At 41.1% G+C, this 13,844-nt stretch overlaps 1 protein-coding gene across 2 annotated transcripts in view; it reads left to right on the forward strand.

The window, feature by feature from the left end:
* Positions 1–13,844, forward strand: part of ARVCF (armadillo repeat gene deleted in velocardiofacial syndrome) — a 95,427-nt gene that overhangs the window by 75,996 nt on the left and 5,587 nt on the right. For both annotated transcript variants that reach the window (XM_009695605.1, XM_009695604.1), the window contains 6 exons: positions 2,638–2,765; positions 3,673–3,823; positions 5,230–5,422; positions 6,602–6,713; positions 7,311–7,401; positions 8,654–8,707. In XM_009695605.1, the coding sequence (XP_009693907.1) occupies positions 2,638–2,765; positions 3,673–3,823; positions 5,230–5,422; positions 6,602–6,713; positions 7,311–7,401; positions 8,654–8,707 (729 nt within the window). The remainder of the gene's footprint in view (positions 1–2,637; positions 2,766–3,672; positions 3,824–5,229; positions 5,423–6,601; positions 6,714–7,310; positions 7,402–8,653; positions 8,708–13,844) is intronic.

Below are 13,844 nucleotides of genomic sequence, written 5' to 3' on the forward strand. Positions count from 1 at the left end.
AGACTGACAGAAAGGGCACATTGTGGACTGCACTTAAATAACAGGAGAGGGTGAACGTGTGGGGCTGTTTCCAAGTATGCTGAAGCTCTAACTAGGCACTTTAAAACAAAGCCATCAGAGGAGACTGGCAGAACAATTGCATACTATTCAACCACAGGCAAGTCTGAGCTCAAATACAGAAGCGGTAAATGTTCTGTGTGAATATTATCTGTTAATGAACCTGCCTTCATCTCTTTTGCTCATCTCATTTACATTACAGCAAAGCTTCCTTAAAAGATAACACAGTGTCAAAATTCCAGTAAGCTATCCTAAGAGATTTTTTTAAGTATTAGTGTTCAGGAAAGGAATACTGCACGCTTATCAGGCAGCAGTGTTTTTTCTTGAGCAGTTCTTAGATTGCCAATTCACCTTGTGAATTGGCAGAGGAAAAAGGTGATATGAAGGTCATATTGGAGTCAGATAATCACAAAGTTACTCGGGGAGTGGAGAAAAGCTATACAACTGCTCATGCTTCAAGTATTAAGTAACTACAGTTTTTCTCAGCATTCAATATAGAGGGCAATGATCCCAATGCAAGGAGAGGACATTGGAGAAGAGGAACGTAAGTGGTATAGATTGGCAGGATGCCTTTAGGGATTGCCATCTGTTGCGGCTTCCACGTATCTGTAGGGTGTCATGTAGCAAGCAAGTGGTGGCATTAAAACCTGTCACAGACATGGAGCAGGTTAACTATCCAGTCGTTCGAGAAGAATGCAAGCGTGCTGGGATGCATGTGAGAAGCTGAGCAGGGAAAGTATGAGCCAGCATATGGGAGCTTGTGGATTTTCCTGCATAGGTCAGTTTTTTGGTATGGAGCAAAGAAACCTTGGGCTGATGAAGTGTGTTTTCTTGCTTTCAATGGGATAAATAAGCCCTGTATATCCAGGGGGTTAACATGGCCTGTGTTTGTGGGTAGTGTTATGTAAGGTTTAAAGTACTGAGTTCTGAGATCTTGACTTACATAGCCCCACAGCAATAACTAAAATGAAAAATATGGAGAGATGGTTAGTTTTGAAAGCTAAGGCTTTAATTTTAGGAAGCCTTTAGTAACAGAGGATTTTTAAAAGAAAAAAATTGATAGCATTGTTCAGTTTTCTTGCTTCTGAGTTTGATCTGAGATGTCTGAAATATGATAATCTGTGATATGTGCTGAAAAATATGTACATGAGAGATGGGTGATTTTTTTAAGAGAAGGTACTGAAGAGAGGAAGTGATTTGTGTTTGTAGGTTTCCTGTCTTGCTAGTGGAAAGCTTGCTTTGAATTATGCTACACTTCTAGGACAGCATCTTGTTATGTGAAAAACATTCTTTTCATGTGTACAAATAATAAAAAAATTCTTCTACTCAGAACAGGCTTCAAATTTCCTCTTTGCCCAAGCTCATTCACACCTTTATGCTTTCTTTCATGTCATGTTGTTCCAGAAATCCTTTCCTAGGTAATGCATGCTGAACTTTACTTATTGCAAAGACCCCAAAAGCCACCAATCCAGAGATATCTTCCAGCTACAGTGACTGCAGATGAGTCTGTGTTGACCATAGGTTGCTTATGCCTTCCTGCACTCACCAAAACACTTTAGGGGATTTAGTTTGTTGTTCACATACTTTTGAACAGCACCGTGATCTTTGAGATTGTGTTTGTCTGGCAAGTCCTTTAACTGGATCCTTGCATACTCTTCCCTCATCGATGCAGTGTGTCATGCCACACTTAGTGAAGAAAGATAAAAATTGCTTCAAAATATGCAACAACTTGGAATGATGGAGTTCTTGCTTAAGACCCCCTTTTTAATGTGGGTAAATGGATAAATCCTCATCCTATGGATGAGGAAGTCAAGACACGGATGCTACTGTCAGTTACTCAGCATCACAAAAGGAAATCCACAGCAGAGCTGGAAACAGTTCTCATTCCTGCCATGCTTAAACTGTAAAGCTGATACAGTGACTCTGCGGATATTTAGTTAACATGTGTGTCTGTTGCAGTCTCCCGGTGTGGTACGATGCTGGTGTATTTCTTTACCTAATGTTTGAACTGGAGTTGGCATTTCTCCCTGCCCCTACCAATTGGGGATTCTAGTCACTGTGACATCTTGCATCTTTCTTTTGTCACCTAGGTGTGAGAAGCAGGTGGCTGATATGACTGGGTAGCTTGCTCTTTTTGGCCCTGTTGTTTGTGTCTGTAAAGGTACTGAGATAGATTTGAATGAAAACAGGAGTGCAAAGTGAATTTACAACCCAATCTAGAGATGCAAAGTAAGAATTGTTGCAGACAAAAGTTGTCTCTTGTCATCTTGTTATTACGCACATATACTCAGCCTGCTAGGCAATATATAGCGTAGCACAGATTTCAGAAGGAATTGTCAGCGTGAAGACAAGCAAAGGGACCTTCAGCCCAGGTGAATGTCCTGTGCATGAGTTCCCGTGTGCACTGTTTTCGACACCTGTGGATAGAATGTCCTGGATGTGGCAGAAGCCCTTCTTTCTGTGGTGTAGCTTTCTCTTGGCTGTTCTCTTCTGTGATTAAATAAAGGTATATTATGTGTTTGTTCATACACTGCTTTCTCTGCATCTCTTGCTTCTGTTCTCCTCTTCTCCCACCTGCAGGCTTTGAATTACTGTACCAGCCAGATGTGGTCCGACTGTACCTCTCCATCCTCACCGAAAGTCAGAACTTCAACACTCTGGAAGCTGCAGCAGGGGCTTTGCAGAATCTCAGTGCTGGCAACTGGATGGTGAGCATAGTCTTCTCTTTAGTCTCTTTTGTTTCCTTCGTGTAAATAAAGAACAAAGCTTTGTCCCATTATAAGTGCACCGTTACTGAAATTATTTCCATCCTATTTGCCCACTTAAGATGTTTTGCATCTTCTGGACAGATGATGTTTACATAGCGGAAGTGTCACTGAGCTTGTGATGGTTTAACCATGACCAGGTTTTACTACTGAACAATTAACCATGGCTTCATCCATTCAGAAAAGCCTGTTGTTAGATGATTAAGTGTCCTGAATACTTAATTTGTTGGGTTGTCAGATTGCCTAGGAAACTGCACTCCAAAGTGTCCTCTGATATCCTCTCTGAAGCATCCCCAGCACTGATCAGGCAGTTCTCTCGAAGGTATGCCTGATCGCTTCTAGAACCACATGGCAACGTGGGACTGATCAGCAGCCTGAGGATTAGCAGGGTGGTGTTTCACAGCTGTCTGGAATACAGTTTATTTTAAAATCAATCATGAAACAGAATAAAAGCATGAAATGGGGGTGGGGGAAGATAACAGATGCTTTGGATGCTTTACTATTCCCTCTAAATGACCTCTTTTTTCCTACTCCAGAGGGTTGTGTTTTCACACGGAGGTGTGTACAGAACAGATGCTGGCAGATGATGCTCCTTCCTTCTATTTCTGTCCTCTTTCCTCAGCAGCTTGCTAAGCTGTAGGATGAGCTTCTACATCCTTTCTTCCTTGGTGCTTGATGAACTTGAATAATGGGTTAAGTTATTGATGCATCAGCACACACAACCTAACTAGTCTTTGCAGGGGAAAAAATGAAATATAGCACCGAAAGAAATGCCAGGGGCAAGGAAAGGGCAGGTATATGAACTCACAATACTTTGTGTTGTTTCTTTTCCCTTGTGTGTTCTGATCAGTGGTCCACATACATCCGTGCAACAGTGCGGAAGGAGAGAGGCTTACCAGTGCTTGTGGAGCTGCTCCAGTCCGACTCTGACAAGGTTGTGAGGGCTGTGTCAATTGCCCTGAGAAACCTTTCCATGGATCGTCGCAACAAAGATCTTATAGGTATCGTCTGAACTTTTCTAACCAGGCTGGGATCTTGGATACCCTTGAGAGACCTCACATTTTGTGTCACTTTTGCTGAGGATTCATTTTGTATGCAGTTTCTGTCTGCGCTATCTAAGATTACTCTCTAGCCACTAAGTGCAGGGCTGTCATCTCAGAATGTATTTCCAGCCCCTCTCATCTCAGGATGTATTTCCAGCACATTCAAACAAGCTGTGGTTTGAGGGAATCTCTAACTCAGGAGTTAAAAACAGATGCAGATTTTTGCAGGAGAGGGGAGTGTGTGTATGTGTGCAGAGGACTGGGTGCGTTAAGAGGTTTCTGGTCTTTTCCTTAGCTCTGGCTGACATGGCACTTCTGCTCCTAGTCGCACGTGGTGGTTATAGAGACATTGCTCCTTAGGCCCGCTGTTTAGATTAGAGTGAGAGTCTTGCCCTTGGCATGCTGAGCTAACCTGGGGAAGCGCAGCGAGCTCTAAAGTTGTCCCTTTTTTTTTTTGTTTCCTCCTTCCCTTCTTATCCTTTTCTGTGGTACGTACTTGTAGAAGCTGGACAGCAAACACCTTACTCTTCTTCACGTTAGTTCTTCAGCAGTGCTCGCTACCTCCTATCCAAGGGGGTAAATACGCATTCACCTGCGCATAAGCAGGAATCTTGAAAGATTCAGTGTGAGTTGAGTTTTCCTCTGGATGCCTCTGTATTTAACAGATCTATTTGTTTAAACTATAACTTTGTCAGGCTAGGAAATACTGGTCACACATTCAGGGCCACCATCAAAGTTGATACTAACAAATAGCAAGGTGGGATTCTGCCTTAATACATCAGGTTCTTTTTTTAGTAGTTCAGAGGTGTAGCTAAGCAAATGGTACAGATGGATGCCTGGGAGCGATAAACTCCGGACTCCTTGGTTTTTCTCCAGTACTATACACTGAGAAAGCTAACTGCACCCAGGAGGAAATACTCTTACCTTTGTTGGGGGAAGGTTAATAAATGCATGGCTGCACACCTTGCCCCAGAAGGCCTATTACAAGGCTAAGTTGAGTAAGCCATGTGCGTGTATTGGCATGAATATGTGTCATTAGCAGCAGCTACTGGATGCTTTTTGCCTCAGGCATTGCAAAGTATGATAGATGCTGGCTGTAAAATTCTCAATAAAGATTGCTTTTTTTTTTTCCCCTGCAATACCTTTTAGTGTTCATGATGAAGGACTTTGTCTTGGGTATCAACTCTCAATCACCTTGAAATAATGAATGGTAAATTCATTGTTAAGTTACAGTCTTTTGAGGTTCCAAACATGTGCACTATAAAGTTTTTCGGCACGGCAAACACCCTTGAGTTTTATCATTCAGGATGGGAAGCTGAAATTATTATTAGGGCTGACTAATGGTATCTCTTCCCCTTATCTAGGTAGTTATGCCATGGGTGAGCTGGTAAGAAATTTGCCCAGCAGGCAGCAGAGATCTGCAAAGAACCTGGAAGAGGATACAGTGGTTGCGGTGTTGAATACTATCCATGAAATCATTACTGACAGCTCAGAAAATGCAAGGTCTCTGATCCAGACACAGGGCATTCAGAAGCTGGTAGCTATCAGTAAGTCAAGGTAAGTGACAGTTGAAAGCAAAATGCAAAGAACTCACTGCAAACGTGAAAATGTCACTGTGAACAGCAGCTTTTGCTTTGAGAAAGCATTCAAGCGTCCGAACCTTTCAGAGCCTTGAATTTCAGAGCAATTAATATATATGCAGTAAAAACAGTCAGCATCTTTAATAGGTTTACTTGATTAAAAAAAAAAGTTGAGTAGTCACTTCAGTCATGTTAAGACATGCTCTCTCTTTGTCAGCTACATCTTAGCACCATGTATGCATTTAGCAAACATAATTTGCAGTGAAACCATGATCTTTATTTTTAGCGTGGGAGGCCTTTTTCCTGTGGCAGCATTCCATTCCTGGAATGCCAGTGATGAAATCTGTTTCTTTTAAGTAAAGTGGTTAATGATGTGCAGTAGTCATTCTGGCTGAAGGGCTGGTGGTGGTAATTTGAAGTGACGAATTTTCACTCTGCAGTTCTGTTGAAAGCTGTGTTCTGACTACTTTAGAGAAAAGTTTGTTTCATGTAGTTCAGCCGGTTGGACATTACAGGTGTGTTTTCAGCAAACTTTTGGGAGAGTAGCTGAAGACTTTGTTGGCTTGCACTGTTATGAAATATGAAAGCCAACCAAGAATCTGACCCTGTATTATTTTATAGAGAGTGCTTGTATACTGCCTTAGTAATGAATGGATAGAATTTCACTTCCTGTTCTAAAATAGCTTATTTTTTGCTGACCCAAATTGCTTTGTAAGGTATTCTAAACCATGAAGCAACTTCATTGAATTGTGAGGAATGTATGTGGGTTGGAGTGAAGGTTTGGAAAGTCGCTTAGAACTTGTGTTTGGGGTTTTTCTTCTAAATAAATCCAGGCGGATGGAATCTGTTGTTGTTGGCTACAAGACAAAAGGGTCACCCTGGCCTTGGTGCTTGCCCAGCAGTACATGTGAAAACCCAGAAATCTGCATAATTTATGACTTTTGGATATTTGGGGAGGGGGGGGTGGTCAGCAAATACCTATAGATATGAAGAAGTCACTGAATGATTTCATATATATCCAATAGCTTACAGGTTCAAAGAATAGCTGTATGGAGTACTAGCTATCTCCTGGATATTGTTTTGGTGCAAAGAAGTCAACATATGAATAGTCCTACATTGCTTGATACTTAAGCTCTAATTTTATCTTGCAAATTAGCCAGTCTCCCAGAGAAACAAAAGCAGCATCTCACATTCTTCAGATGATCTGGAGCTATAAAGAACTACGAAATGCCCTGCAGAAGGATGGGTGGAACAAATCACACTTCCAGGTAAAGATGCTGGGTCTTAGATTTAGTTATGGCTGAGCAGAAGATGTCCTAACTTAGACTAATATTACAGTCTGATAGATTGTGGGCTTTGGTTCTGTTCTTCTAGGTGATAGAACAATCTGTTGTGTCCTGTTCAGTCACAGCATCATGCATATACTTGCTGGGTATGCTTTTCAGTGGTCTGTGAAATGTGGCTCTGTAGGTTTTGGAAGCATGCCACCTTGTATAGGCCAAATGCCTGTGCTTCAGTGGAGGAAGATTTAGCATGTCTTTTCTTAATTGTGTCTCATTTGAAACATTCCATCTAGCAGTGTAGGGCAGCCACCTGTTTTTGACATACAGCCTCCCCATCTTGTGAAAAGTTTTTACTCCTTTTATAGACTAATGATGCTACCATTTAGGTAACAGGAAAAATATTCCACCAACAAATCTATGTGAAAATAAAAAATACTCCAGTGCCGTATTATCAACAGAAGGAGGGCCTAGCAGCATTCTATAATCTCTCTCCATACTCTTGGTTTGTTTATTTTTTGTGTTCAATTTCCCTGAGTAGCAATTTCATATTAATGTGATTTTTTTTTTTTTTTTGTCTCGTAGTCCGTTTCCACAACTCCAAAGGGTTCCAAAGGTACTGCTGGCAGGTCTGGCTATGATGACAGCACTTTGCCTCTGGTGGATAAAAGTCAAGGTCAGTTCTGCTCTTTATCGCTTTTTCTATTGTGCTTTGCTTGCTTGTTTTCTGGATTTGACACTTCTGTGTTATGGCATGAGGGGGTAAAAATGTATTACTTGTGTGGAAATTTTTACCCCTCAGTCCCAAAATGATCAGTCCTATTAACTGGATATGGATAGTATTCCTTCCCTTGTAGAATGTACACTACTGATGTTGTTTTCTCAACTTGTATGCAACATAATCAGTTAAATCTTCCTTGGACAATTTGGGATAGACATGAGTTTGATCTTCGAAAGAGAACAGCCTTGTTTGACAATGTTACATACTAATGTATGTATGAATGAATCTTGCCTTCAGCCAGGCAGTGAGCTTGGCCTTACCTTACTCAGGTAAGGTAAGGTACCTTACTTTATTTAGAAAGTCTTTTCCTTTCTAAATAAAAGTGCCTGTTTTGGCAGCGCTGCTTCTTCTACTGTGCAGGTTTTTTTCATTGGAGATGGGTTTATCCAAACCCCAGCTAAACCTGTCTCTGCTTTTTCATGAGGCCCGACACAGCCATACCAACACTGGTCTAGCTCCAGCTTTAATTTCATTATGATTGCTTTGTCTCTGAATCTAGTTCTAGTTTCTAACGCTCAGATGTCAACATTTCTTTTGAGAAACCTTTGGTCTACTACAGCAGAGTTTGCCATGTTGCACTTTATCTGGTTTAACTGCAGATTACTGCAGAAAAGACAGCCACACGCTGCCCTACCTGTTTCCACCTTCCGTGTCTTTGATCGAATCTGGCAGATAGGCAGAGAGGATGACTTGGGTCAGCTTGCTGATCTGAACAATAAACTACTTGTTTTCTTTGTGGGTTAGCTTTCTGTTGGCTCAGCAGGCTGCTGGATTGGATTGTATGCCATGTGAAGCTGCACCCTTACTTAATTTTCTTGCTTTTCTATTCTGGAGAGACCAGAGAGAAGCCTGTTAATAGTGGTACGTAGTCCAAATCAGAATTGCATTTTCTGTTATCACTTGGAGAGAGGGAGTTCTGTATTACAGTGTCAAAGCAGAAAATATAAGGATTACATGTGCTCTCTGGAGAGCTTAAATCAAACTTCCCTTTCTGAATGGATAACAGTTGAATAGTTTGGGGTTTGTTTACAGTAGTCTCTGCATTCAGTAGTTTATGGACCTCTCTGGTCCTGTGACTAATTTAAAACTACCGGGTTTTGAGAAGAGCAAATGTAACTCAAGTAATTTCAATGTTTCTGTTTTATAGATAGCGAGAAGACTGGGAGTCGTGATATGATACCTATGGATGAACTTGGCCCAGGTAAATTCAGTCATAGATAAAACTCTCTGTCTGTTTCAATAGAGCACACTGTCACTCACGGGAAAGTTCAACTATTTCTCTAGGAGATATTATTTCAGATGGATAAAGCTGACATTTAAAAACAGAACATTACCTTATGAAAGACTGGTCGTCATCGTCTTTTTTTTTTGTCCGCCTATCTTTTTTTCCTTTTAAATACATGTAGAGTGTCCACACCAATTTCTCCACTACTTCAAGCATATATTGGAGATATACTGACCTAGCTTTCATTCTAGCCTCTGGCCCTTGAGGCAGCTGCATTCCCTAGTACAGATCTGGAAGTCTGGGGATTGAGAAGGAAAAAAACTGTTGAAAATTTACTTCAATGTAATGCTCCTGTTTAAATTCATTCTGCCTTTGTTTTCTGTAGGTAACACCAAAAATAAGTTAGTATGTATGATATTCCTGGCTCCACTTTTCATTTACCTGCATCTAGCCAAGCCTGGCTTTTCCTATAGACTGAGAACAGCCACCTACTGTCAATGAAGTACTTTGAGATTGATAAGCTGTGTAGTTTAAGAGTTGTAGAGGGGTTTTTTTCTTTACTGAGGTAGATAAAGATGCTGTGTGGTCTCTTGGGAATTTGCTTTATTTCTCCAGTTGACATTATTTTTATTTAAATACCTATAGTAATGCCTTCATATCAAACAGTTTGATATACTGCTATTTGTTATTGTAGCGGAAAAAATAGCAAGTTAGAACCGAGCTGAAGCCAAGCATATTCAGAAGTTAAAATAACAGGTATATATTACCTTTTGTGTTCTTAGAAAAATGAGATGCCACCTGCCATGAGTCAACTGTCCATATGTATTTTGCCTAAGGGAACACTGAAACATTTGTTGTCACAATGGAAAGAAATAACTTCAGAGAAGATTGCCTGGTAGGATAGCTGTGTGCTAGCAGGTGCTGCAGTATGGGCAGTGCTGATTGTTTATAGTCTCAATATTAATTGTTGCCTTATGCTTTCAGGAGTTACTGGTACAGCTCTGAGTACAAAATTAAATGCAAATTAACAGTGTATGTACATCATCAGACAGATTCTCTGGGCCATTGTGTTCTCCAATCTTTTTATCACTGTTAGAAGACGAAATCTGTCAAGTTTTCCTGACCCCCAGCTCTTGAGTGCCTTTTAACTCAAATATGACTATAACTTTGTACTATTTCAGAGGTCAGCTGAGAAGGGACTAAATTAATTTATCTGATTTACTATCCTTAATTCCAAGGAACTGGAATAACAATTTAGTACTTCATCTCTTTACTTCAGGCTCTTCCAAATGCCTTATGTTTTTTGTCTTATGGGCTTACTTGCATGAGGAGCTGCTCTAGACTATATTTTCTGATTTTAACTTCTTCGTGGACTGTTGTATTCTGGAATTTTTGTCCTTTTTCCACTCTGGAGTGAGCTGGCAGATATACAGAGCCGAACATCAACGTGCAGTCCTCTGGGTTTGTACCTCCAGGAAGCCGTTTGGTTGTATCCCCACGTATTCCACACCGGTGTACATTGAGCCTCCAGTGGAGACTGACCTCATTTACATTTGCAAAGAAAATGCATGACAGAGTTCCAGAAAAAGCTGTCCTGCACCCCAACTTATCTTTTTATTTCTTTTTATTGCAGAAAGTCCTGTGCCCTGGTTTCAGTTGTATGTTTTTTTCCCTTGCCTTCCTCTCTTTCTGACTCAATTTGCCCTAAGATCTTTCTACTTTATATTCACTGTCTTTTAGAGAATTCTCATCTGTCTCCAGCTTTGTGTTGTCCATTTCACGTAATTCAGGTGCTTCCAGGTTGCATAGTTGTCTTTCTGCTGTACTGCTTTGGTACTGAACAGTAATTGCCTCAAACTAATGTGTTTGAGCGTGCCAGTGCAGAATTCAGTGGATTTCCGTGCCACACACACATTAGAGGTACCCATCGTTCAGCCAGGTCCTTCCAGCCCAGAGTGTTTATCCTCCTCCCCTGCAGCATACAAGACCGCTTGTTGCAGAACACCACCGCCTGTCTACTGCTCATCTAATGCCTCTTTTTATCAGGGTTCAGCTGTCTTGGTGCCTGGACCTTTACTGTTAACCCATGATGACTCTTTTTCAAGATTGCAAAAACAGAATTGCTATTGGTATCTCAGCTTGTTTGCTAATGCTGTCGGGGGTCATCCTTCTCTATAAAAGAAATTAATTTGCTATCGGTGTGGCTAGGAAAGCTGGAAGATACCTTCCCCATCAGCTGGCAGTACTAGACCAGTCAGATTCCTGTTGTCCTGAGCAATGGGAGGGCCTGGTTAAAGAATGAATGTCCTGGGAAATGGAAGAAAACGTGTATTATGAGTTACTGTGGGATGCACTAGGCAGCTCAGTGCAGAGATGGCGCAGGTCTGTCAGACTTTATCAGCTCCAAAGAAGTGGCTCTGCACTGAGTAATCTGAAGATCATCAATGCTTATTGTCACGGTGCTGCCCGAGGGTGGCTGTGACCCTGAGCTGTCTGTAGGAGCAGCAGAACTGTGATCTCAAGGCTGTATGCCAATTTTGTGAGTTCTCTAAAACTGTATCTGTGCCTCAATTAAGCTACAGTCAGTCAGACAAGACCATCTACGAGCTGAAAATTGTTCAGACCGGAGACACATAGTTCAGATGCCCCCATCCTACGTGCCTGTCTTCAGGCGTAACTTTTCCTTTCTCCTCCTCCTCCTTTTTGATGGGTCCAGAGGTTTGATCTTTGCAAGTTGAGAGCTGTGTGAGGGCATGGATGGACTGACACTCAGCAGGCATTTGGTCGTGTAATTTGTGATGACATTAAAATGATGCTGCAGAGTGAATGGGAGCTAGCGAAGTAATACAGAAGACAAGAAGCAGAAAGTTGAGACAGAGGAATAAACAAGCCAAGAATGGGATGTGCCTCTATTGACCCATATAATTTTTTTCTATACATTGGGTTGTATTAACTCAGAATAATGCACTTATACCTTGGAGCAGTAAGATCTGTATAGTATGCCACAGAAATAGAGTTAATTCTGATCGTTTTTTTAGAGTGTATCTAAAACATGGGAGAAGCAGTATTTTCTAATTTCTTTGGAGAGCTGTGGTCCTGGGGTCACTGAGGTATTACTTCTCTGATGCAGCCTCCTTCAAGATATTTCTCATTTTATTAGGTCAAATAATGAACTTCCTATCTCTGCTGCTGCTTATCTTGACGGAGTCATAGCACAGTGTGTGGGTTTTAGAAACACATAATCCGTTAGTGCTGATGTGTGCAGCACCGTTAGCATGCAGACCACACAGCAGTGGGCTGACAGTATGAATTGCAAAATACGTTGGAACTTAGATATGAAGAACAAAGTTCTTGACCATTCTTTGTTGTTAGATTACTGCCACTGTGCAAAAGCTTGATCTTCCTCTTGCTTCTGTCCTGGCTAAGTGTGTGTGTTAAATTTTTTAGTAGTGTTAAAGATCTGTTGTGCTTTTAATTTTTTATGATTACAGTCCTTACTTCTGACCTTGCTCCCTGGGACATATCACAGCTGCCATGCTTCACTTAGTAGCTCTTGCTTTCTGGGGATAGGTTAGAGGTTTCCTTTGTATCTTGACAATTCATTTTAAAGTGTTTGTGGATCACCCATGATGATGGCACTACAAAAATGCAAGGTGATCCGTTACATCATTGTGAGTATAATTAATACTAGATTGTAAAACGCTACCGCTCAGTTGTTTTGAGTTTGATTTTTTCGAGGGGAGTCAGCATGTTTCCATCATTTAAATACATACCTATGTGAACCATTTACTCCTAAATAAATGATGAATCTTTAGATTCGGATACGACTTACTAGCAGTATTCATGTCTGTCATTTGAAAGAGAGCTGTTGGTCATGCGTTCTTCCACAAATGCTGGCTGGGTAGCTGGATGCAGCTGGTAGGCTTTAGGTTTTTTCTCTTTTGTTCGAAAGGAATAGCCAAGAATGTTAGGCATCTTCATTGTCAACACATAATTGTAAGTAAAGCTCTGTGCAGCAATTATTTTCGTGCTTTAAGATCTGTGTACTACATGTAAAACTCAAAAATTCTTTAGTTATTTTTAGGCAGCATGATTAAATAATCTTTTACTATCCATGATGTCATAAATATACGCTACTTCAGGTGCTTGTTCCAGGTCTGTGTACACTTTGGTTCGTGAGATATGTAGGAAAACTACAGCTCTTATAAAACTCACCTGGCTCTGGCCGGCATAAACATCGTTTAGGGCCCTGCTCTGCGCCTGTGTTTGGTACAAGTCACCCTGGCTGCGGGTGCTTTTGTCATGTGGGCAAACAGTGCCTCTTTATGCCACGGGAACCCCACAGAAAACATGACTGTTTCTTAATGACCTGTTGCAGGCAAGTAATAAACCAAGAGAGGAGCATTTTGATAGCTTAACATAAACCTTTTTGTGGTATTCTAAGAACCCAGTTTGTCAGGACATGAAAACATTAATGATCCCTCAATTGCATAGGGGAAAGCAAAAGCCTACAGGGAGCTATAAATTTGAGTGTCATTTACTTCAGGATACAGTGCTGTAAACAGAGCAGGAGAGGATCTATTTGTCACTGATAATGAGGGAAATTTGATGCATCAGAAAAATAAATAAAGATTTGCATTGGCTGACAATGATTCAAAGCAAAGGTTCTGAAATAATTAGAGCTGTTTCTTCATGAAACCCTCTCATGCTTTTCTTCCTTGTGTTCATCACGCTTTTATATTAGTTCTTAGTTGTCAGGAGAAAAAGCACCAACAGGTGCTACTTTGTAATGAAAGACAGTCCAAGCACAGCAGGGTTTGCATCAAGATTTCTTCCAACTCGACAGGCCCTTTTTCTCAGTGCTCTGAAGGGGACTCTTCCAAATTATTGTCATGTCCTGCTAGTAGTCAGGCTCAGGAAGAGTGGGAACATGCTGCAGAGCATGCAGAGAATGAACACAGCCAATTAATGAGGCTGCTAAGCAAGGAACGCAAGATTTGGGCTGAATTTGGAGCTCATTAGCCACAGGGCGTGAGATGACAACTTGCTGCTTTCCTTGGGCACACTAAAAAGTGCAGCAGGCTGGGATGAAAACAGTGCTGCTTGCTAATGA

The sequence above is a fragment of the Cariama cristata genome, unplaced genomic scaffold (assembly GCF_000690535.1).
Source record: "Cariama cristata isolate BGI_N322 unplaced genomic scaffold, ASM69053v1 scaffold8652, whole genome shotgun sequence".
Classification (NCBI taxonomy): domain Eukaryota; kingdom Metazoa; phylum Chordata; class Aves; order Cariamiformes; family Cariamidae; genus Cariama; species Cariama cristata.